General features: G+C 36.8%; 2 protein-coding genes across 2 annotated transcripts; both read right to left on the bottom strand.

The window, feature by feature from the left end:
- Positions 1-1,010: 1,010 nt before the first annotated feature.
- LOC113493365 lies at positions 1,011-10,002 on the bottom strand. The gene is made up of 12 exons (XM_026871352.1): positions 9,999-10,002; positions 9,786-9,957; positions 9,432-9,576; positions 8,831-8,935; positions 6,924-7,112; positions 5,387-5,619; positions 4,987-5,178; positions 4,484-4,732; positions 2,912-4,403; positions 2,227-2,823; positions 1,927-2,143; positions 1,011-1,749 (listed from the first exon to the last, which is right to left on the bottom strand). The coding sequence occupies exons 1-12, from the start codon at positions 10,000-10,002 to the stop codon at positions 1,061-1,063; spliced, it is 4,284 nt and encodes a 1,427-aa protein (XP_026727153.1). The 3' UTR covers positions 1,011-1,060.
- A 525-nt stretch (positions 10,003-10,527) lies between these two features.
- On the bottom strand, positions 10,528-18,525 carry LOC113499971. The gene is made up of 3 exons (XM_026880602.1): positions 17,754-18,525; positions 16,944-17,024; positions 10,528-11,699 (listed from the first exon to the last, which is right to left on the bottom strand). Exons 1-3 carry the CDS (start codon positions 17,862-17,864, stop codon positions 11,466-11,468), a joined length of 426 nt encoding a protein of 141 aa, XP_026736403.1. The 5' UTR covers positions 17,865-18,525; the 3' UTR covers positions 10,528-11,465.
- Positions 18,526-24,782: the final 6,257 nt, after the last annotated feature.

The following is a 24,782-nucleotide window of genomic DNA, read 5'->3' as shown; positions in this document are numbered from 1 at the left end:
TTCAGAACTGACTATTCCACTGTCTCTGAAAATTATAGAAGAATTTATTCACCTGTAGTGCACTATAGGAATCCCATAGCTTCAGATCAGCTGATTCGTCCAACCAAACCCGAAAATACTTACATTACAGGATACTATAGAAGAACATTTCCTCCCACAGTGCACCATTATACGCATGCAGTTACAAAATTAGTACATTTTAACCTGTACGAAGATGCAACTAAATTGAGACATGTTTATTCCCCGATGGTGGAGAACTATCGAAAAAAGTATTCTCCTCAAGTCCAATTTATCAAACCTCTAGATAGTTATGAACCATATAAATTCAACCCGTTTCAACTGGAAGATCAGGAAATCACAACAAACTTGCTCAAAAGCAATGAAACAACTTTTCTTCCCGATACCACATTAGATCGACTACGACTACGACTACTCGATCACGAATCGAAAAACCAAAATGGAACGAACCGCTGTTACCAATGTGCACATAACGAAACATGTCACACCATTTTTGATCAAGAGGATGAGAGGCATCGGCATGAAAGGTGGCGTTACAAAATGATTTGCTCCGGTGAAACATTTATCGGTGGCTGTTATAAAAGGTATTTGGATGTGGACTCCTATTTTAGTGAAAGGGGATGCCGACATCTTCCTCCGGAGATGTGGTCGAGCTTAGCATCGCTAAGATTTAATCGGTTAGAATATTTACTTATGGGAATACACGAAGGGTGTACTTCCAGCCCAGTCGCTGGTCTCTTGCCGCTGAGTAGACCTATTTCATTATACGTGCGTTTTCATGTATGTGTTTGTATTAATAGATACTGCAACAGTGCTTCAATGTTATCAGGAATTTTCTTTAAGTCTTTATTTTTTGTTTTATATTTTGTGTGTATGTTTTACATGTTTTAGAAATAAATATTTACATTTTCACAAATTGAATTCATCACCTGTAATCAAAAATTCCCTACTTATAGAACCTACAGAGGAAAAGGTAATGAGAAGGCGACAAATTAACAAAAAGTATTTAATGGTAGAAGATAATGTTACATAATGAAATAAATTACAATGAATATTGATACTTGTGACCTTCGTCAAGTTTGTTCTCTTGAGCCGGCTTCTGGTCGCCTATGCTGTCCACGCTACTCTGGCGTCGTAGGGATTTCAAATCTGGAGTTTTCCTGGCCTTCCCTTCTATCTTATCTTTGGGCCCGCTATGTTTATGCTCTTTAACATTATCTTTTCTCGATAAGTTCTCCTCGTCACTCTCCGTAGTACTTATAGTTATAACTGGTATTACTGATCCGATTGAGTCTGACTGTTTAGATTGTGTGCTGGATTGTGAAGTTTGTTTATCGTTCAGATGTTTTCTTTCATTTTTTTCTTTTAGTGATTCGATAGTAGCTTTCTGTTTACACATATCTTGCATTTGCTTTTCTATGACAGCTTTCTTTTCAGTGCGGTCATCAACCTTTTCAAGTTTAACTTTCAGTCCTTTATATATTTCATTAATATTGTGTCGCTTGGTGTTGTCTGTTTTAAAATCGACGCTATTTTGTTTCTTTGGTTTTGGTTTTACTATTGTTATATCTTTCATTTTTAACAATTCTCTAGGTAGGGTTTCGTGAAAATCGGTATCTGTTTCGTCATCCAAATTGTTAGGCTGTGGAAATGGGCACCCAAGTTCCGACACTGCTTCCACGTCGGATTTCTTATCTAGAGCCATGCCAACGATTTTTGCAAATATTCCACCTGTATAGAACGAAAATAGATAATGTTTATAACACAAATATGTTTATCCAAAGTTCACACTTATTTATAATGTTTAATTCTACTATGTTTAGTGGTAATCACATACACTTAAGAGTGAAATCGTTTTTTTTAGTACTACATCTATAATTATTGTTACGATTTATTCTTTGTTCGTACCTTTTTTCTTAGCAATCTTTATTGGTTCATTCATTTCCTCAGTTAGAGTCTTACGATCATCAGAGTCAATAGATTTGCTCATAGGCAGCGAAGGCAAGGCCTTTTTCCACCTCGCAAAAGGTGTGTTATCCATGGCTGATGAGCCAGCTCTTCTTCTGGTATCAGCTAGCTGAAACATTTTCCTGCGCTCTTCCGTTCTCTCGCGGCGTAATTGTATCTTGAATAGGGAAAATACAAATAATTATCGATAAAACTGGGGACAAATAATCAACCAAATAAAAAAATAATCATAAAACGTACCTTCAAATCGTTATTAGCTTCTCGTAATGAGTTAGTGAGTGATGTTAAATAATAAATAATAAGAATAAGTAACACCAGCAAGGGTATAACAATAGCAGGCGATGCTATATATTTAAAAGCAAAGTTCAGACTGTTGGGTAATAGTTTGTAGATATTAATGGTAAGGATATAATAGATCTTATCATATTCAGAAAACGGTCCACAATGCCAAGAGGGTTTGACCCAAACAATTGTGTAACCGACTGGCAGGACGCAGAGAAACAGCATGGTAAGCAGCAAGGCGAGGTAGAAGTTATTACTCTTGGAGACTCTAAACACGACCTCGTGAGGCACGTTGCATGTCATGACAGCCCACGACCGCAAGTACATCATTATCATGAGCTTGACGACATTCAAAACTACGAGGCCCGGGGAAAAGAACATCCCCATCCAAACCATTCCTTGGTTATTAATCAAATGTAAAATGTTTTCCGCTATCTTAAAATCTCCGTATTCAGGAAATTTTTTTTCGAGATCCCAACACCAGCACCTATTCATGTACCTAACAAAGAGAGCTCGGAAGAAATCCATAAATAATGTGCCCAGAAGCACGAATACCTGCAAAAGTACGGTAAGTATAAGATTTTACAGATTCTAATAATATGTATGGTGTATATTACAGTAGTAACATTGAGACTACACATACCAAGTCCATCATAGTTAATTTAACCAACTCCTGTCCAAACATTGTTTCCCAACACAACTTGAGTAACTTTTTCTTTGTGGGTACTGACAAATTATACATTTTTCTATTATTTTTATCCACAAACACCAGATCTATTGCAGTAGCATTCGTTCCATTTTTAGTATCCGCAACAGTATTTGCCCTCAAAGTACAATTTTTCACATAACAGATTCTCTTTATTATGGTGCAATTTGACATGAAGAACACCTGTTTGACGCTTTTTCCATTACAAGTGACTGTACAGTTAAACGAGAAATCTGGACAAAAATCAGTTTTTGTAGCTTGTTTATTCTGTATTGTTGTCGCTATTGCGGGGCCTGTTGACGTTTCAGTAGCTCTGTCATAATTCCTTGCAGTAGCACTAGCTTGCGTTTGTGAATAAGGACTAGGCGTCTCAAATAGATCAACATCTGTATTATAGTTAAATGTAGCTTTGGCTACGAAAGGTGTAGTACTTGTGAATATGAATTTATTTGTGTCTTCAATTAAATCTTTTTCGGTTGAGGTCGTCAGTTGGTCGGTTGTAGTATCTAAAAATTCCGTTGAATCTATCAGATCGCTTGAAGAAGTAGTAATGAATTCAGTAGTGAGTTCATCAGTTGTTACGTAGTTTTCGTCATATATTGATGGGGAGACCGATACATCAGTTGTGGTATCAAAGCCAGTTGTTTTGTCAGTTACATCGACGCCTTTTGGGTTTGTTACTTCTACATTAACTGTAGAGGAATATTCTTCTAATATTTCAAATGTTGTGTTATTATATGTCGTGTAAGCAGCCTCAGAAGTGTCTGCGTCACTACTAAACATTGACGGCAATGGCGATTCTGTACTTTCTCCTTTTTCTGTTATTGTTAAATCATCAGTAATTGTGGTTGAGTAATCTGTGTTTGAATAATCAAACGACGTGTCAGTGTTAAAATTGTTTGTGGTGGACTCAGTATCGTAAAATGTGTAGTCGTAATCATCAGAATCCGATACTGTATTTCTGTAGTCTTGCTCACTAACATGTTGCTGATTTCGGATGCCCCTTAGTCTTTCTAATTCCCTTAATCCCAACATAATACTATTTAAAGTTGTTGTTTCCACGGTTTTTAAGATATTTCCATCAAGTTTCTCATCGCGAGGACGTCTCAAAAGTATTTTTGGTGTAATTTTTTTTATGTTTTGTGAAAAGGGAGATGTCGCTGCGGCTTTTATAAATATTCCATCTTCTATTTTCATTGGCAACGTAACTTGTATGTCACAAGGTCCACAAGACACCTCCTGTTCTACGCAAGAGTCAGGTAGACTTGCTGCAAATGATTCATTTAAACTAAATGTTTCATTTGCTATTAGTGTCGCGTTGAGAGTTAAAGTCGGTTTAAGCGAATCCAACTCTAGGCTCATACCCTCAATTTTGCTGAATAAAGCGAATATTAGAGAGTAAAGATTGAGCAAGTTCAAGAGCATGATCCTGAAACAAAAAAAACAACAAGATAGAAATCTGGAATTAAAGTGAACAGAAAATATGATATTTAAATTAACTATACCTACCGAGCTAATTGCAATCGGAGTTGTTTCCTTGGATGATAATGTTCCAAGAATCCAAGCAGCTCGAAAAACACGGGGAAAGTGATGGATATGACTGTGACAACAATAGTTGTCTCGTTCTCTCGCCACCAACTCCTCACTTTGAGGTTGTCATCTGAGCGGGACACCACTGTTACCACTGCATATGCTGATACCGCTAACAAAATGACCACGCAGATGTTGACAAGCGCACGAAGTGATATTATACGCCAGCTGAAAATCCAGAATAATACCTGAGTGATTTGTGAATGAGAAAACAAGTAGCGTATAGGAATGCATTTGAAATCGTCAAATAAAAATCAAAGTAATAATTTTGACCGTCTTTTTTAATGCAAAAATCTTTATTCAAAAACTTCAGTGAACAATTTTGCCCGATTTTTTTTTAAACCTCAAACGATGACAATGAATTAAATGGAGTAATGGCCAATTATTATCAATATTAGAACTTACAACTAGGTATATCTTACTTCCTCAAATCTTTTTTCTTCTCTGCCTCCTCCAGTAGAGCCTCCTTGAAGCCGAGGATCACGGAAGCGATGCGGTTGTGCGCCGTCTCCGTGTTCCCGATCATGAAGTCCCAGCCGGTGAACAGCTTCCATGAAAATATGCACTCGTCTTCCTTTTCAGACAATTTTGACATTCTTGAGTTTTCCGCCATTCTAGGTTAAATTAATTATGATGTTAGTAAACTTAATATTTTCCTCAGTTATAAAATTAGTCTTAAGGCTATCGCAACATTGCAGCATTTTCGCTTAAAACCTAGTGAAGTTATCTACCTAGCTACTTAGTAGCAGTTTAAAACTTATACAGTTGTACTAACTAGAGATTGGTAACACTGTAGGGCCATAAAATCCAAATATAACTAACTTCCTCAGAATGGCGACGAAGCTATAAATATAGACGGCGAGTCCCGTGAGGAAGTAGGCGAGGGGCATCCTGTACTGCGCGCGCTCCACGTTGCTGTAGTAGCCGTAGAAGATGGGCGAGCACTTCAGCACGCCTTCGAACTCCCACAGGGTCAGCAAGTTCGATGCGTTCCGCTTCTCCTCGTCCATTATGATTTTCCTTTCGCCATCTTGATCCGGATTGGCTGTTAGGTACTGGAATAGTTGGAGTTTAGTTTCTTGTTACAATATCAATTTGTGTTTTTTTAATACTAGCTGTTGCCCACGACTTCGTCCGCGAGGTTAGAAGATATAAGCAAGGATTTTTTTTATGAGTCCATGCAATTTATGCCCGTATCTGTATGATATTTCTTTATTACTCTCGTCCATTAATCATAGCGTGAAGGCTCAAATAAATGAATACTATCGAACACTGACAAATGCAAATCGAGCAGTAGTTCCTGAGTTTTTACTCTTTTCTTTAACCCTGACTCTACTCCTCTTTCAACTCTCTGTAGCTGTTGCTCATTTCTTTGTTTCGCTGCCAAGTTGCCTACGCCTGTGGCCTGCAAGCCTGCCGGTGTGACCGCAATATTTTTCAAATAACTTAAAACTTTAATTTCGTGATATCTTTTCAATGAAATGTCCAAATTGGTTAATTTAAAACCTTTTATAATAGTATTGAAACAGGTATACGAATGTGTTATAAATATCATTTTTATTAATAAGGATTAAGTAATACCAAAGTGTAATTAAAGGAGCTTTATAGATTATATCATAATCTATAAGTAAATACTTGTGATATCTTCTAAACGGAATGACTGATTAAGATGTAATAAAAAGTATTCTACTTCTAAATGAATACTCTTGATAATAAAATTACTTCTTTCGAATAGTGTTTAAGATATAGAGCGAATATACCTATGTACGCTTTGTTTGTTACGGCGATGTAATTAAATTTTATAACATAAAAGCGGTTATTGTGACCAAACTATAATAGTAACATATGTACCTTCGCAGACTTGATAAGTAAAATAAATATTAAAGAGACTTACAAACCCGTAGTACAACATGTTGTTCTATTGACGATAGTTTTAGCAGCGTATACAGATAATATAGATTTGCGGTTTGACACCTTGGGTTACAAAATAGCAATTTTCTTAAGGAACCAAATAATTTGAAAATAAACTATAGGCTGTGTTCAGTGGCGATAATGTAGATTCTCAACAGTGAAAGAGTTTATTAAATCGGTCGCGAAACTTGCTCACTTGCTCTTTATAACATTAGTGTAGATTTCGTTATACAGGAGTTAGAGGAGAATGGCAAATACAAAGGGGCCTACATACAGCTGTGGCATATTCAAAGCTGATGAATACAATGAAGGTGATATTAAATCAAAAGTACATCCTCTCCATCAAGAGCGTGTATGACCTCGTCTTGGAAGATAAAACATGACCTTAATATAGATGCAAACTTGCAAATTATGTTACCTAATTTGAATGGACTTTGAATCAGCGTACCTCAGGAACGATGACGAATACGAGTAAAATGAAGCCGATGACGAGGTTGACCCAGAACAGCCAGCGCAGGAAGGTGAAGTAGGACGCCACCACCGAGCCGAAGTGGGACTCGATCTCCTTGATGCGCAGCTCCCACGGGATCAACAGGTTCGACGTGTTGGCAGCTTCGCGCTTCACTTGTTGCCAGTACTAGGCAATCAAAATTACAGAACTTGTATTAACCTTCTAATAAACGCCCCTCTTAGACTACTGTAATAAGTTTTATATTTATTTACCTAATATGTTTTGACAAATATACTCGTACAACTGTTACTAATACATTTACAGCCCATAATGTAATTATAAACATGACTAGCTGACCCAGCAAACGTTGTTTTGCTTTAAAATTGTTTTTCTAGTTGTATGTATTTTTAATGCCACATTATAAAAAAAACTAAACCAAACAAATTCGTCCAAAAATAAAATATATTTTTTTAGTGTGTGCGTCCCTTTTCACTTACGGGTATGAAAAATAGATGTTGTTCTATTCTCAGACCTACCCTGCATATAAAATTTCATAAAAATCGCTCGAACCGTTTCGGAGGAGTACGGTAACTAACATCGTGACACGGGAATTTTATATATACTAAAATAAACATTCAGAAATTTAGTATATTAGTTTATTAATTAGATAGTAAGTTACATAGTAAGTCTTTTTCCTTTGACTGATCTTCCCTTGGCTAATAAAAAAGCCCCAAAGCACTCCAAAAGTGTGAAATAAAAAATAACCTGATGTGCCAATGAACTGAACAAACTTAAAAAAACAATGAACAGAATTATCAGCCACTAGTTTTACTTGCGCCCTTAGAATCTTAAAATTCTTAGTATTTTAACTATTCCACTATATCTAATTTTACAAAGAGCGTAGGTTACATATCTCTCATTTCGAGCAAAGTTTGTGGATACATTCAGCATTCGCATTCGAAGAAGTGTACCTAATTCTAATGTCTACAGGCCAAGCAAGTCTACCACCACTTCATTAAAAAAAACAATTTTAGTTGTTAGGACGAGACGCTGCCCGGGTTATAAAAGCTCAAATAAAATAGCTCATGGAAGAATAAAATACGACTTAAATATTGAATCATCTAACTACACGTTCAAGATGTATTCCATTATGAAACAAAGGAATGCTGCTATCTGACACGATGGGTGAATCCCGGTGAACTAACTTAGATAATGTTTGATCTGCCTCCAAAATAATGATAAGAGGTCAAAGCACTCGCGCCGGTATTACTAAACTAGGCATTTGGTGTTAATGCAGTGTTAACATATCTAATAAAGTGTGTAAAGTGAAAAAGAGTAACCATGGAGTTCTTCTCCATGAGAATCTACCTTCTGAATGAGCGGTAGCTTCAATAGGAGACTAACCTACAGGACTGACACTTTAGATTTTAATATTGCGAGTGCCACATACTACTTGCTGGTCTAATTGAAATAAAGAATTTGACTTTGAATAGTTTTAACTATACGCAAAAATGTCGGGGTGTTATAAGTTTCACGTATCTGTGCATCTGTCTGCCGGCTTTTTTTTTCCTATTTTATTCTAACTTCTGTGATATTAGTAAGTTCCTAGCTGATTTGATTATGTCTTTTTTTCTGCAGTCACAGTTGCCATCGTTTGTTTTTTTGAAATTATCATCATATCTAGACAATACCTTGAAATTATCGAACAAAATCGGACATCTCAGAAAAAATGTTTGTCATGGTCAAATAATAAAAAATATCCGTCTATGGTACTCTTAACAAACTTTTTTGTCAGTTAATTACTGCACTGAAAATATTTACCTAATTTCATTTGCGGAACAGTAAGTTTTCCTAAGTCGATGCGGGTGTTAATACAGGTCAGGTATTGTACTGGTACGACTTACGGAATTAATTAAGATGTTGAATCTGGCGTAGATGTCTCTCGTGCTCTTCGACTGCGCCAGTCTCTCCTGGAGCTGCCCCTCATGACGTTTGATGTACGCCTTGGCCTGCCGACAGGACAACCATGTTTATGCAATATTTCACCTAGTATTCACCAAGTAGTGGCATTTCACCTAGCTCGGCGACGGAGGCTTCCTACATAGTATTATGGGAGATGTAACATTTAATAGATGTAAGTTTTCCAGAGCTGTAGTTTTGCGACTGTAAATTTATAACTTAAAAAAAAAATCAAAGCCCTAACCTCTAATCTTATTTTCGCAAGAGTTAGATATCGCCGTAAAGCATAATTCCATTTTTAACAGTAAATTAAGACCATGTGACTTTTAATCCCTCCAGAAATATGTGTGCAAGGTTTCATGACGATTAGTTAAGTATTTATCGCGTAAAAGCATAACAAACAAGGGAGTAACCCTTAAATGTGTAAAATAGAAAACAGTATCCGAAATCGCTAAACGAAACTTATTATCTGACATACTCATACCTCGTTTTTACGAGAATAATAAAAAAAAGACTAAATTCTTTAGAAATAGGGTTCCAATTTACTTGATGCACTATCTTGAGTTTCCTCCTCATCCCCAGCGGCTGCTGCTTCACCGAGCCAAGTACCTCTTTGTGCAAATGTATGTTCTCGAAGATCTGCTCCTGAGTCACCGCAGCTGACTGCCCGTCTTCCATCGATATAGCTGTGCTGTTCAGCCAGACAATAGTCATAAAAGCATAGAATTTATAAGCAACAGTTAATACGAAAAAGATCGATATAACCTCAAGATAAAAAAAATATATTTTAAAGACCCAACGCAGAGGGGTGTCATAGGTTTGCAGTGTCGATCTGTCTGTCTCTCTCTGGCATCAGAACTCGTTTTGGAGCTCTTTATTATCTACGTGTTGACAACTTACTCCCCAGAGCTGGTGGTGAAGACTGAGGAGCGTCTTCTAGGTCTGTTCTCGTCTGCTAGGAAGGGCGAGGAGGGGCGGCGGGCGCGGCCCTTCCGGGAGCGCCTCACGCTGGCTCTGCGCTGCCGCAGCACGGCGCTCAGGCTCGCCGAGTAGTCCTCGTCCTCTGAACCCTCTGACAAATTACAATTTAAATGCTTTTCCTTTTTCACATACCCATATTATCGTTTTAAGACATAATGAACTTGTCAGACATAAAATAACTTAGTGTTAGACGCGCGCAGGCATGTTGGCAAGAGAAAGTTCTTGTGGAATGTGGGAATAACTGCTCCTATGAGTAAATATGGTATTGGCAAGTCGTAAAACTATCAAACTCAGTATCATAATGGTTGGCTCAAAGAAGTCCTTATAACTATAAGTTTGCAATTTAAGCCGTTAAAGTTCCTGACCTGTGCCTAGATAATATATTATGTAATCACAATCGTAGACAGTGCTGTTATAATTCTAAACAGTGAACTTTTTATAATTTTTAACAGGCACTTACACAGGAATCCTGTTCATAAATTCAGAGTTTCCACATTCTATTCAAGTTGCGACAAAGTATATATTTCTAAAACTGAAAACAGTTTATCATTGTAATATAAATATTTACGTCCAATGTGACAGCTTTTAGACAGATCTGACTTTTTTGTTGTTATGGTCGCACTCACAGACCTAGTACATTCACGATCCTGTGACCAATTTAAGCCACAAATGCAACAAAAACCACCCACGTTAATCAATTAAGTTATAATATGTTGTAATAATTATCATTTTATTCCTCTCCTTCATATATTTCGCCGGTGGACCCTTGGGCCGGTGCGATCCGGTCTTTAATTTGAAATCAATTATATCTTTCTCCGTAAACTCATGTTTTTCGAAAAAAAACTTGTTTCTCGAAAGAGGTCGATCCAAATTACGCCAGTCGGGCCCAAACTTGTCGAGTGCGAGTCTGACTCCCAAGAATCACGGTTCCGTACGAATAGGCTAAGACGCAGAAATTTGCAATAAATATTGTTTACTCAAAAAAATTATGACCATCCCTAAAATCGTTAGATATTTTCATTATTTCTTTTTATAGTGGCAACAGAATACCAATCATTTGTGTAAAGTTCAAATGTCTAGCTGTCGTGGTCTGTCCGTCCGTCTGTTATTAAGATACTGCTTAATGACAGGCGGAGGGGCAGACAGAGAAGCCATGGTAATAGCGGTCCGTTTTACATGGTCCTGTACTGAGCTCTAAAATAAGATGTTACGAGTCGTTTTTATGGCTTTGGGAAGTTTGTTGTTTTATTTCTGGTTTATTATTATTTTTATCGCCGAATTTTAATTTTTGCCGTATAATATTCCATAGCATACTATACTAGGTATTTGCTATAATACTTTCGCAACAAGAGTTTCAAAAAGGACATCCCTCATCTAAAACTTTTTTCAAATATAAGATTCAAGAGAACACAAATTATATTAACTTTTAAAATCATTAAGGCTGGAGTGCTATATAGTCTTCAAAATAGTTAAGATAGGTATTAGATGTTTTCTTTAGTAGTCTGACATTGGTTAATCCGTATCACATAACCAGACTTACAAAATCGCTGCTCAGAATCGCATTACTATAATAAATTAGAAAAATCGCTTTGCATTTACCTACAAATCTTTTCGCAAGCACAGAACTGACAAAAAAAAATTAAGCAAAAAGAGTAAACTGCTGCTCTTACCTCCAGCGGTGGGAGAGAACTTGACTTCATTGCTGACGGGTGTCTCCGAGGGCAGGTGGAAGAGGTTGACCCCCGAAGACGACATGCTGCCTGGCTCCGCCCACGTCACGGACAGCCGGTCCACCGACGGCTGAGGAGAGGCCGGCGGCTGCTCACAAGAGCCCTGCATACCACACACAACCATGCTGTTTAAATCTATTTTTTTAAACGATTCCCGCAGTGAGGAACGGGAATGCAGTAAAGGTCGCGGGAGGTTTCACAAATAGACTTGAACAAACAATTTGTTTGGCGTTGTAACCTCAAGCACTCGGCTATCCGTGCAGTCATTTTTTTTGACTCGGAAACAATTTAATTTGACAATTAAATCTGAAGTGTAATACACCTAAACTGATATGTAATTCGAATCGTCAATATCTGATAGGTACCACTGAATTTCGAATTGCCTCCAGTTTGGTTCTCTAAACATTAAGAGAATATCGTGGAGAGAGCTGAACGTTTATGTTGTCTGATAAAACAAGAGTCCAGTGGGTAGAGGGGAACTTTTTGTAAATGTCAGGTCTGTATCGTTCAGCGAAATGATGTTTTGACTTCGTCGCTGTTCACATGGTTACGGCACGTACTCACCACAATTGGTGTCAAATACTGGCGATCCTCTTTCAGGACCTTGTAACGACGTGTACCCTGCCGGTCACCGAATTCTTCCAAAAAAAAATCATGAGAATTTTTTTAAACTCGTTTTTAAATTATTTGCAGGTGAGCAATAAGAGCGGTCAAGTTTTAACCTTAGACAAAACTACCAATCCCCTATTATTACGTTACCCTGACATTGATGTCCTATTAAACTTCCAAAGAACAGGTAACGCTCCTGTGTACACACGCGTTCCTAACAAGGGCTGCGTAATGCATGCTGTTTCAAGGGTAACACCGATGTTAATCAGTTGAAATTAAAAATAATTAAAGTAGCTTTTAGTATATTGCAAAACAACCGTACCTACTCAACACGTGTTTCAACAATTCACTTTTCATTACTTAACAAAACAATGAAAATTATTTACACTTTACCTCATGACAGATTTTAATTACAATTTGAATTACATTTACCGCGTTTTAACTTAATTGTTGGCGTTATCGCTGTGAATTTTAATAGCAACTAAATAGCTTTTTGCAGTTATGATGATGACTTTATGACTCCTGCACTAATTAACCAACTGTGCTCAATGTTAACATATTATTTAATATTATTTAATGTGGTAAGATTGGGTATATTTTAAAATGTAAACACGAAAGTTTTATTTCGTCAAGTACATCAATAATAGAAGTATTATTACCGTTCACAACAATCGGAATTTGAAATTGTAGCAACTGTCACTGATGTATTATTTGGATCAAAGAGAGAGCGGCACTGCGGTGTCTCGGGGAAGACTGGCGCAAGGCTCGCCGCACACGAGACTATCCATCCACCTGTTTATGATAATTAGCGGTATTGGAAGCTCTCGGCGGCAAGAGCTTATTGTTAAGTTCGTGACTACACGACTAACTTGTCTGTATATTATTAAATAATTATAATATTCCACGACTTTCACACAACGCCATCTAGTCTCAAACAAAGCAGAGCTTGTATTATGAGTACTAGACAACTGATAAACATACTTATATGTTTCTAAATACATACATAATATAGGTAAATTTCACCCTGACTCAGAGCAAACGATCATGCTCATCGCACAAACATTTGCCCTGGGTGAGAATCGAACCCACGACCTTCGGTATACCAGTCAGGGTCACTAACCACTAGACCAATAGGCCAGTCAAATTATTGAGAACCATTTCATCTGATCGCGTGTGTTCGGTAAGTACTTTTTAAAGCCATCTTGATAAGATTGGTATTGCTCTTGATGTCTTAGTATTTTCCTCTGAAACTATTACTGTTTGTTGGAGTTTTGTATTCAAGAAGCAAGGACAGAATCTTATTACTAGGACGTCGCTGTCTGTCCGACTGTCGCCAGGATGCATTTCATGAACCGGAAGAATTACACAGTTGTCATATTCACAGTTGAAATCTCTGTTTCTGAATCCTTGCACTTGATGGAGTTTTTTTATTTTCAGATACCTTAATATATTAGAAGTATGCCCAAAATCTAGTTCCAATAACTGAACTTAAACTGTCCATCCACTCAATACTGAAACAGTAAAAAAGAACTACCATGTCATTTCTTAATGCAATCTTCGTCGCAGTGTGCGTTCAGCCGAGCGATGGTAAATTAATATAGACTGTGCCTCGTTATGGTAAGGTGCGGTGAGAAATAAGCTGCTTATGTACCGTCGTAAATAAACCTGCGTATTGCTCAGTAATCATACTTTTGTTTCGATGATCACACAGAGAATCGTTGCAGAAAGGAAGAGGTTGTATTGAACGAGAGACTTCTATTATATTTTTTTATTTTTGTTTTTGTCAAATTCATTTTTAACCAGAAATTAAGAAAGGAGAGCTAAAAAAGGAAAAGGCCTTTGCCCAATAGTTGGATCGGATATAGGCTATTTAAATGCAAAATTGATTGAGAAAAGAAAGCGACAGCTGTTGATTGATCATACCAGTACTTAGTATCCCTCAAGCTACAGGTGGAGTGAATGCTTGTCAACCGTTACTGTAGTGAGGTGGAGTTTCAAGACAAAGCAAAGTCACTATTGTAACTGAGTATCCGTGATGAAAAAACTTTTTAACACGCATAAACTAGCGGTGGATACAAAACTATGCAAAAATTTACAAAATTTTGATCCAATGTCTGTTAGAACAAGACTTACAGTTGATCAAAGCGGCGTCTCTTTGTCAGGATTACATCATCTTTTCGATTGTGTTCCCAAAGTACATTATGGCCATAGACCATGTAGTGCAGGAGTAATTATATTAAGGTTAAATCCATTGTCACAGGTTTCAATGTCGCGTAGCATAAAATAACTTAGGCAATCAATCTCCTGCCTATGTTTGCCAAAACTTTTGGTAAAGTCGGTTTCCTTTCTCACTGGCCTCAGACTACTAGGATATGACCATGAAATCTATGTATGTGGTATTTCTTTATGATATTCGTAACGGGGTAAATTCTGATATCAGCAGACATACTCAGACTTGTGATGTGCAACGTTTTTTCAAATATTTCCGATAATCACAACGTTCTTAAGTATCACTTGGATAAAATGATGAAACTCGGCTGAGCAAGTTCTAAATCTTATTTCTATACATAAAAGATTGAGCATAGAAGGCGACGCTAGTTCATCGCGAACCTTTGATAAAAGGAATCATATTGTAAGAAAATACAAAATTTCGTGTCTCTGAAATACAGAAAATCGGAATGCAAAACACTGTCCACGCCCGGCCGCAGAGCACTGGTGACGTGACGGGCAGCAGTCCATCTTCCCGCGCCAATGAGTGTCGGCCGGCGCTGATTAACTTCACTTTGTAGGGCTACCACTCATGGATAACGCACCACGCTGTTTCTACTCGAAATGTAATAATGAGCAACGATGATTTAAAAAAAAATGATCTGGAGCTGGCCTTTTAGAAGCTAAGAAAGAGAACAGGATCCCAGTAGCGGTTAGTTCACATTAAGATGGCCTAGAATAATTCGCCGAAGAGTAAACCGATCCTGGCTTAAACATACATTTTGTAACGAAGCTGTTTAACTTTAAATCTGTGACGTAAGCTGTATATTTTTTTAATATTTTTTTCTACATTTAACGTATCCTTTTTGTTTATGCTGTCAGCCCTGTTCGCTCATTCCATTACCCCCGCTCTTGCGGCACCCATCATTTATATCACTCCGAATAATAATTAAGAAGTGATTTTGTACCGAAGATAGCACCAATCGATATACTACTAATTTGTGGAAGCTATTCCGATACATTAATGCTTATTTTGGTAATTTATAGAATCATATCAATCGAGACGGTTCGCACGCACAAAATGTTTTGTTTTCTTGGAATCGATTTTATGTTGGCTTCATATACAGCCTATACAGGTACATGCGTATGTATATTTACAACTAGCTTTGCCAGTGACTTCGTTCGCGAGGAAAAGAGATTTTTGCCAATATCTTTTGAAGAAATTTTAGCCATTTCATATTTAGGTATGATCCGATTGTCGTGAAACAACACGACACACCAAAACGTTAGGTCAAGCTTACCACAATACATCAGAAAATTTGCAATTGAATCGGATAAGCCGTTGCCGAGTTCATCGCTAACAAACGCACAGGTAAAATAATAAATTACAAAAATATGTTTGTGGCTTCGGAATCGTTTAGACTTTAGATAAATTATACGTCAGACACATCTTCAGTATTTTTTTATTTGTCGTCCTATTTTGATTGTGTATTTTCTTGGAGATTATCTTAATTGTAAACGCGTTGAAATTGAATATCTATTTATTCCAGTTCAATAACTTTTAAATAGGATCTATACTAACTACAGAAAATCTACACGCGCTATACCCATCATCCCTGAAACACAGAACACCACCTTTAGCCGACTGCGCGGAGTATTACATTTCGTTAATTGAGTGTGTTGAGGGCGCGGGAGTGCCCTGATTGTCTGTAATTACCGTTTGTGTACGTTTCACAGTAATGGCCAGTGTGAAACACACTACACTAGCCCACAATTTGGAAATTTTGAAACTTACGCGAAAAAATAACAAAGAATATAGGAAAAGTTGTCCAAAACCAACATGTCAAAGTTATGAAATCTGTTGAAAAAATATTTTTCGTTTTTCTTAAGTTTCAAGTTTTGTAATATTTGTTTCATGTTTTTTTCTGCAAAAGGTAGATTACCTCCTGCTAATAATCACGATTTCGTATCTAGACTGTATAGTTGTCTGTCAATTACCCAAAACTCTAACCAAGTATAAAGTACAACAGATATTTAGAAAGCTGAAAAATGAATATATTCATGCAAGTTAGTGGTATTACTTTTCGGTTTTTTTTTTACTACTGATCGATAATGGTTAAGGCCTCGCTGTCCGTCCGTCCTTGTCGTCTGTGTCTGTCAGTTATTGGGCAGTACTTACTCACTTCTAATGTTTTCTGCTACAAGTCGTAAACAATCGTTGATGTTTTGAAACTTTAGATGAAACTGCTCGACTATGCCTTATGTCTGCATGTGACAATGTCTTATTAGCAGTTTGGACAATAAATGGCGCCAATTCCTCTTTTAAACACTATTATTAATGAATCGGATTTAAGTAACACTAGGAATCCCAATAACCCATAGTGTTGGCGAAATGCTTAGGAAATTAAATGCTGTTATTTTATTCCCATTTTTATTAATTCATCGGTAATTGTCAAAAGTGGAAAGAGGGCCTTGTTACTATCCCTAAGATTCTGCCGTATACAGGCGTTAGATAAAGTTCTGTCCTCACCTGTGGAGTGAGCTCCGAGCGGGGGCTGTCGATGACAACCCGAAGCCGAGGATCCACCTTCAGAATACCGCGCTCTCTTCCCTACGAACACACATACCTAATTAATTTTAAAAAATATTACAAGCCAAATCCAAGACAAAAAAAACAATATAAAATACTTGAAGTTATGATTATTGTGTCTGCCTTTGACTTTGTATAATGAAGGGCAAACAAAAAAAAAATAAGGAGTGGTAACGAGACTACTGCTACTTATAGAAAAAGATTTGTGGGCCTTGAAAAAGAGATTATATTTGGGAGGTTAAACTCTGAACTACTCTGAAGTACACAAAAATGTATCCTGACTATAATTGCATGCGGACATAGGCCTCTTCAATTGCACGCCATCAAGATCTATCTTCGGCTAGCATCCAGCTCCTGCCAGCCAACTTGTTCAGAACATCACTCCAACGTGCCTGAAGACGTCTTACCCTACGTTTGCAATTATAGAAGAAGCAGAATAATTAATGATTACGAAGCTCATCGAACTACCTCCCCATAACATAATCTGTAGTTAGCGAGATTTCAGATGACATACAAAATAACATCACTTTAAAAAGCAAAATTAGCTGGAGGTGGCATTATCCAATAAAACGACCGCAGCGTTTCTAGACAAAAACAAAACACTATCATATATAAACACTAATCATTAAAACCTTCGCTTTAAAATTAAAAAGCTATGGAAACACGTTCAAACTAATTGTTTCACTTTAACGATCATATCGACATTAGCGAAGATATCAATCATCTTGAAGGATATTAATGTGAGGTTACCTTGGAGTCCATCGCTTGTCGCTGTGCTGTCGCAGGGAACAACTGTGGTGCCGGCCGCCAGCGCGGGCTGGAGTAAAGGGTACGAGACATTTTACTGGGAAAATAGCACATCGCACAATTCTATGAATTCGGAACTTAATTGAACGTTGACGGCGATGACCATATAATCCTAATAATTCCGAGGTAAGAGCTCAATCATTTTGGATGGCTGGATTTTCCATGGATTTGGATCAAGACAGCCGTGCAGACAGAGGACGTATAAATGCATAAAGTAGTCTAAATATAAATGATTATTTTGGGCATGAACTGCTTTCTAAAGCAAATTATAATCATTGCTACATATGAAACGAAATGTGATCCTATTAATTTTCAACGAAGTTGCCTTTGTTCATATGCATACGGCAGTATATAGTGACAATTAATCGCAAGTTTTACATGATTATTATATCATGAAATAACTCACCTTGTAAAATAACTTCTCTTCCATTCATCATGATATTGGCTTAATCAACTTGTAGCATTTGTTTATTCATATTTTGTTTAGTCTTCAAAATTAATTCCAGGGATATCACCACACGAGCCTACAGTCGCAAAATAAACAACGTTATGACATTGTAGAGTACACTTCAAATCGTTAGCTTAATGAATACCATGGGCATAGCTGTGAAGGTAAATGCTAATTTGGTTTACAACTACGGGTTTCGGCAATTTGGCCATTATGTCATAGCCCCAATGCCCACTACTTTCAAATTTTAAAGGGTTTCAGAATATAGTATTTGCAGTATAGATTCATTTTAAACACGACGGATCAAAACAATCATTATCATCAAATTTCAATAAAGCTCTTTGAATGTGTTTTAAATAAAATTACACCCTTTTAGAGATTCTTGGGATATGACATGTTGCAGTCCGACTGCTCGTAATTAGTGGAAAACTGCGCAAAGGTGGGTTGTTAAAAGGGGTGAGACAAGACAGTCGCGCATCCACTGTTATAAAATGCAATCGCTAACAGAAAAAAAAAACAAATTTTGGTTTTAAAAGATTATTTGCGTTATTTTTATTTTAAGTCTTAGAACCACCCGTGAATAGTGTAAACACCTTTCTAAGAATGACAAGTTTTGTTTTGATTTTAGTATATTGATTGACTATAGTATATAAACCTGCAAATAATGATACCTTTTACACTACTCAGTTTTTATTACGCGACTGCTTAGCCAAAGCAATAAATGAAACCTCGTAAACAAAAGACCTCAATAGCTGGGTGACTAGTTTGTCATTTAGCTAGTAGTAGTCACTTGTCAGCACTTGTGAAGACATCGCTCCCGACGTGTTGTTAGTCGTTTACCACTGTTCCTTTAATAGATGAGCGCTATAATATCTATGAGTACGTTAAACGTTCGAGAAGGTGTCTGAGAACTGCCGAATTTTCGTTCCAAAGTTCGAGAACCTAATCGAGCTATTTAAATCCCTACTAATATTATAAATGCGAAAGTAACTCTGGCTGTCTGTCTGTTACGCTTTCTCGTCTAAAGCACTAAACTGATTTTAATGAAATTTGGTACAGAGATAGAGTTGACCTTGAGAAAGAACATATGATAGTTTTTATCCCGGACTTTTGAAGAGTTCTCTTGAAAACGCGATATAACCGACATCGACGCGGGCGAAAAGCTTATGTCTTATATACACGGTGTTTTTTTAGTCGTCTTACAAAAACAGCCCAGTTCATGTATTCGACGTAAAATACCCCTAGGTGCGATTATTATTTTTTATCATCAACTAAAATAATAAGTACGAATAAAAATTAAACAAGAGAAATCTGAAATATACTCTTAAAAATGATAAAAACGCCGCCGCCCGCGCCCCTCACCATTGTTACAAGGCTCGGACCGTGCTCGCAACAGAGCTGTGTTTCTAAAAAACTACGAATTGCAAAATAATATTGAATAAAAATTGCATTTTAAATTTATTCAAATCTCATAAATACCTATTTTTTTATCATGAACGTGTTCGTCGTAAGACGACTAAAAAATCACGGTGTATAGAAGAAGAAAGAACCTTTTGTTTTTAGGATAGAACGAAGCTCTGTAAGTTCGATGCCGTCTGTCCATCTGTGCAGGCTGTACGTCACGAACCATGACATTTAGAGTTAAAATATTAACGGAAGATGTATTTCTGTTCACGCTGTAACTAAAAATTAAGTAATTACTGATTTGATGGGTGAGCATTTTCTTTCTTCAGCTTCAATGCCACCAGTCCTACTCGCCTTGACCGGAGTCAATAATATTTGAGACAGTAGAGGACTAGATAATTTTCAGAATTAATTTACTTTAGTATAATATACCTACCACAACGCCTTTTATTCTCAAACTAAACGAAGCTTGTATTATGACTACTAGACAACTGATAAACATCTACTTCTAAATATACCTGTACATAATATAGATAAATTACACCCAAACACAGAACAAATAATCGCGATCACACAAAAAAAAATCTCGGGTGGGGATCGAACCCGCCACCTTTATCTTAGCAGCCAGGGCCACTAACCACTCGACCAAAAGGCCAGACACGCAGGCCTTAATCATAATATTCAACCACTAGTGCTATCTGTTTGATAGACTCTGTAACGAGGAGGGATCGGCCCACCCTCCTGTCTGAGCACAAGGGGATGCCGGCACGTTGACCACCGCGAAAGGAAATTACTATTTATATGGTTTACGGTTCGGTCAAAAGATGGCGGTGTTAAATATAATTTGGAAAAAGTTTGTACATTGTTTGGGGCAAAATAAACTGATTCCTTCGAAGGTCATTTCAGGCACACTATCCATAACTCCGTCTAACCTTGCATCGTTTTGTTGAATTTTTAGCTGAATCTTATGTAGACATGAAACACGTCCTTATTACACAGGAATTTTACAAAGCTTCCAGGCACATTTAAACATACACCCATACTCAAAACAAGCATTCATAGATCACATCGAAACCCAGACATGTCGTGCTCAGACTTAACCAGACGGCTATCTGGTCAAAGTGTCAAAATCAAAGATTAAAGATATTTCGAATGGCTGGATAAACTGGCTAGTAACCTGTATTTAATTAAAAGCTTGTCCAATGTAACGATCTAGACGCTCTTTTGCAGGATTGCCATATTACATATCATGTATAAGTACCTAAGTGATAGCTGAATTGCTAATTTGATTATACAAATAAACAGATTTGGAACACTTTTATTTAGTTTACTGCATCATAAAGCAAAAATCGCTAGTTTAGTAAGACCAGGGCGAGTGCTTTGAACTCTTATCATTGTTTGGAGGCACATTTTTAAACTTCAGCATTATCTAAAATTAGTCGACCGGGATTTATGTTGTTTGATAGTGGGATGATACACATTTCTTTGTTTAAAACTGTTACGACGAGTGAAATCAAACTTTAATTTATTTGTAAAATATTGTAACCGACATTTTCAAACTTCCCATTACATACTGACTTCTTACTCTATCCGCTCTCGCAACACCACACATTCCTCTTAACAGTCTCATCTCTGCGCATGCATTTGTTTGACTTACGATTAGCTATTAGACAGCGAAATTCGCCTTTGGTGCTATCATATAGATTATACTAGTCAGGAAAAAATTGAATTTGTAAAAATACAGGAAACAGAAGATGGAGAGCGAGCCCTCTTTAAGCAGGGCAGGCATTATGTATTCCTATTTTCATCTTAACGCTACTAGCACAAATACTAGCAAACCAATTATGACCAAAAATTCAAACCTGTAACTAGCAATAAGGCACATGTGGTCGTCATCTGTTGTACGTTAATCCATATCTATACACATACAGATTGTGTGCTTCGTCTACTAGACGTTGCGTTTCATAAGTTATCAAAAAATGTTTAAAATTACATCCTAATTAATGTTATTAAAATGAGGTATGATGTTGAGAGTTAATGTTATGATTAGTAGATAGGATCTACAAATGCCAATGTATGTAGTTTATAATTACTGAGGAATTTTGTTCAAATTCTAGAGTTACTGAGACACCGAGCTAATTATCACTTGCTGTTGAAGGAGATCATTGTGATGAAATCGGCCTATCTGAGAATACTCAAGGATACTTAAGACCACGACCGAGGTTTACGAGCCTATAGAACTCTAAAACTAGGTTGTATTTCGTCTTTAATTGTATTTAGAGGAATTGGAGCTCAGGGCCCCAATTCCACTATTTACAATGGCCGATTAATGAATGAAATTTGGCTTAAAATTACAATTTTCGTATTCTCTTAAGAATTTTTGTACACAATAATTGGAAATTCAGTAAGGTCTTGAAAGATAATCTTTAAAGGTAGTAAAAAGCGACTATAATAATTAAAATATTATCTGATGGTATAGTATTTTATAATAAAAATTGTATATAGTTTATGTTGGTCTATTTCACGTCACAGCATTATCGGGGGCCCTACAACAATAATAGGTCATCGGTCAGAAGATACAGAACCGATAATAAATGTAGAAAAAGATAAAAATGTACAAGAAACGCGCCATCTATTTCTTTATCGTTGTTTAAAATGAATGAAGTTCATTTATAGTTTAACTATTCGTCAATGGTTTCGAAGAACAATGAAAAAAAATGATGTTTGGGATTATGTGATGTAGAAATCAAAACCCTGTAACTGCGAGCTTGATTTATATCTGCCCTAGAAATACAGTAAGCAAAAACAAAATAAGATTTAAATTTAGACTGGCGTAGCTTTAGGTAGGCACCAGATACACTATTGCCGGTAAAACTTGTCATAGCATGTGTGTACGGCTAGGATAAGCAGTTTAAGAGCTTGAATATATAAAGCGACCTTTTTGGAGCCGTAAACCATGGAGGTTAGTTCATAATTTTAGTATTTTTGTATACTTTGTAATAAACTAAGCCAAGATAAAGGCGTACATAAAGATGTGACTATTTTGGATCAGTATGTAAGTCAGGTTTCAAAGTTAGCTGCCAGAAAAAAAGATTTTTTTTCAGAGCTTTCTGGTAATGGTTTGGAGACAATCTTGTTCCTGAATTTGTCTTCATATTCAGCAGTCATGGATATTTATAATCCTGTTAACAAAAACGTAATATTATGGTATGCCTAGTTTCATCACAATTCGTTTAGTAGTTTTTGGGTGAAAGAGTAATAAGCATCTATAAACCCTGACAAAGTTTCGTGTTTTGTAATCAAGTGGATTTATGGATCGGTATCACATTAGATTAAATTAGATGTATCAACTATTAAAGTAGCACATTTTATTTAACATTATTTTACTATCATCTAGAACTAGAACACAAAATCTTCTTCCCACTAAAAGTAGGCAACGATTTTTTTTGCATCGCCAAGAAAACGCCAAGTCAATCACCATACGTTTAGCCTGAGTGCGAAAGAGACAGAGTTAGCTGCAAGAGCAAGATGTTGTTATGAATGACCTAATGCACTGGTACGCTAAAGCGTCGAACTATTTGTGTGTTTTAAATGAGATAGGCAGACTAGGGAAACGCCACAGATTAAAGTATTTGGAAACGGATAGGACATGCTCCATATTCGCATTATGCCTATTTTTGACAAATGGTCTCATATGTCTAGCTCGGTCCCTCGGTACTGTCTGATCTGGTATTGAATAGGTAAATCGGTTTTCGGTGATATTTATAGGAAGAAGAAGGAAGATTTGAAGATAAGTTCTTTAGGAAAGACATATCTAATACCAAGTATTTTTACAAAATAATTAAAGTAAGGATTGCATTTATGCAGTTCGTAATATTTAATATTTTGTGTTACCCCTGCAGGTACAATACTCCCTATCCCGCTTCATGAGATGAGTTTGAACTTAAAACAAAACTGAATTAGAGTCGAATCTCATCTGACAGCAAAATATTACACCTAAATAACATGAATATTTGGTACAAATTAAGTCGACAACCTCCTTAGGCCGCAGGGCTTCTGTGTGTGTTTTGTTTTGTCTTATTACCATGTAGGACATAAAAGTGGACCGCAACAGCATAAGTTATCGCCGGCCCACGATACTCTTATGGTAAGCTGTCAATTGTGAACACGCTCTGTTTATTATAAACATACATGTTTAGATGGTAAACCCTTTTTGAGAAATGATTTAAAGTGTTCGAGGATAGTTTTTAGAGTTGTTATCGCACTTGACTCAAACTAGCCGAAGTTTTTTTTATCAATATTTCCGTTTTACTTAATTGAAATAATTGTTTTAACTAGGATATAACAAAAAAAAAACAAAATAATTTATTCTCGAATGAGCTCCCAAATTAGAACAAAAAGTTACAACCGCGCTCTTTTTAATAACTTTTTAATGTCGTGGTACTTTTAGCCCACAAATCGGGAGTGTTTAGACCTTTGCACGGCTCGGCGACTCGCTTCCTGAGTGACCGCACATGTTGGCATTCTAACAGAAACAAAAGGCGAACCTTTTCAGGTTTATTCACAAAAAACTGTCGGTATGGGGCCACGTTCTCTGCGACTGCCGACCCACCAAAGAATACCCCACGTGTAGATACGGCACTTTTTTACTGTCGTATTTTTGATTAGGGTATTGTATTTAACATTAATTGTTGCTTGTGTTTTTGGTATATAGGAGAAGAATTATATTTCAGAATGTTGGTTTTTGTTTTCTTTTTATGTTTCTATATGTTCTTCGTCATGCGAATTTCATTTTGGAAGCACGGACCTAGTGCCGCTAGATATGACGGCAGTAACTTTAACTTTAAGAGTAAAAAGTAAAGGTAAAAACAGTAAGGTTTTTTTCAACGTAGCTAGGAAGAACATTTCATCTTAGTAGGTAGGCCTGATGGCGTTCTCCGTGGGAGAACCACCCGCTACGTTCCATCAACTATTTGCCCACATAGAAGATTTTTTTCCAGCACTTAACCGTTAATGTTGGCTAATGACAAAACATTACAGGGTTCTTTTGATTTCCGATAAAACTAAATTCGTTTCTGCATTTAAGTCCGTCTCTGAGAAGCAATTAAAGTCTTCTGCAA

The sequence above is a fragment of the Trichoplusia ni genome, chromosome 1 (genome assembly GCF_003590095.1).
Source record: "Trichoplusia ni isolate ovarian cell line Hi5 chromosome 1, tn1, whole genome shotgun sequence".
Taxonomy (NCBI): Eukaryota; Metazoa; Arthropoda; class Insecta; order Lepidoptera; family Noctuidae; genus Trichoplusia; species Trichoplusia ni.
The sequence above is the reverse complement of the archived record's forward strand: the minus strand, read 5'-3'. Positions and strand labels throughout refer to the sequence as shown.

Coding starts and splice junctions, on each gene's coding strand:
- LOC113499971 (XM_026880602.1), bottom strand. CDS start 17,864: ATGTGCTATTTTCCCAGTAAAATGTCTCGTACCCTTTACTCCAGCCCG. Junction 17,025..17,753: donor GACAAGCGATGGACTCCAAG/GTAACCTCACAT, acceptor GTGTGTTCGTAG/GGAAGAGAGCGCGGTATTCT. Junction 11,700..16,943: donor GCTCGGAGCTCACTCCACAG/GTGAGGACAGAA, acceptor TGTGGTATGCAG/GGCTCTTGTGAGCAGCCGCC.
- LOC113493365 (XM_026871352.1), bottom strand. Junction 4,733..4,986: donor AAGAAAAAAGATTTGAGGAA/GTAAGATATACC, acceptor CTGGATTTTCAG/CTGGCGTATAATATCACTTC. Junction 4,404..4,483: donor CTCCGATTGCAATTAGCTCG/GTAGGTATAGTT, acceptor TTTTTGTTTCAG/GATCATGCTCTTGAACTTGC.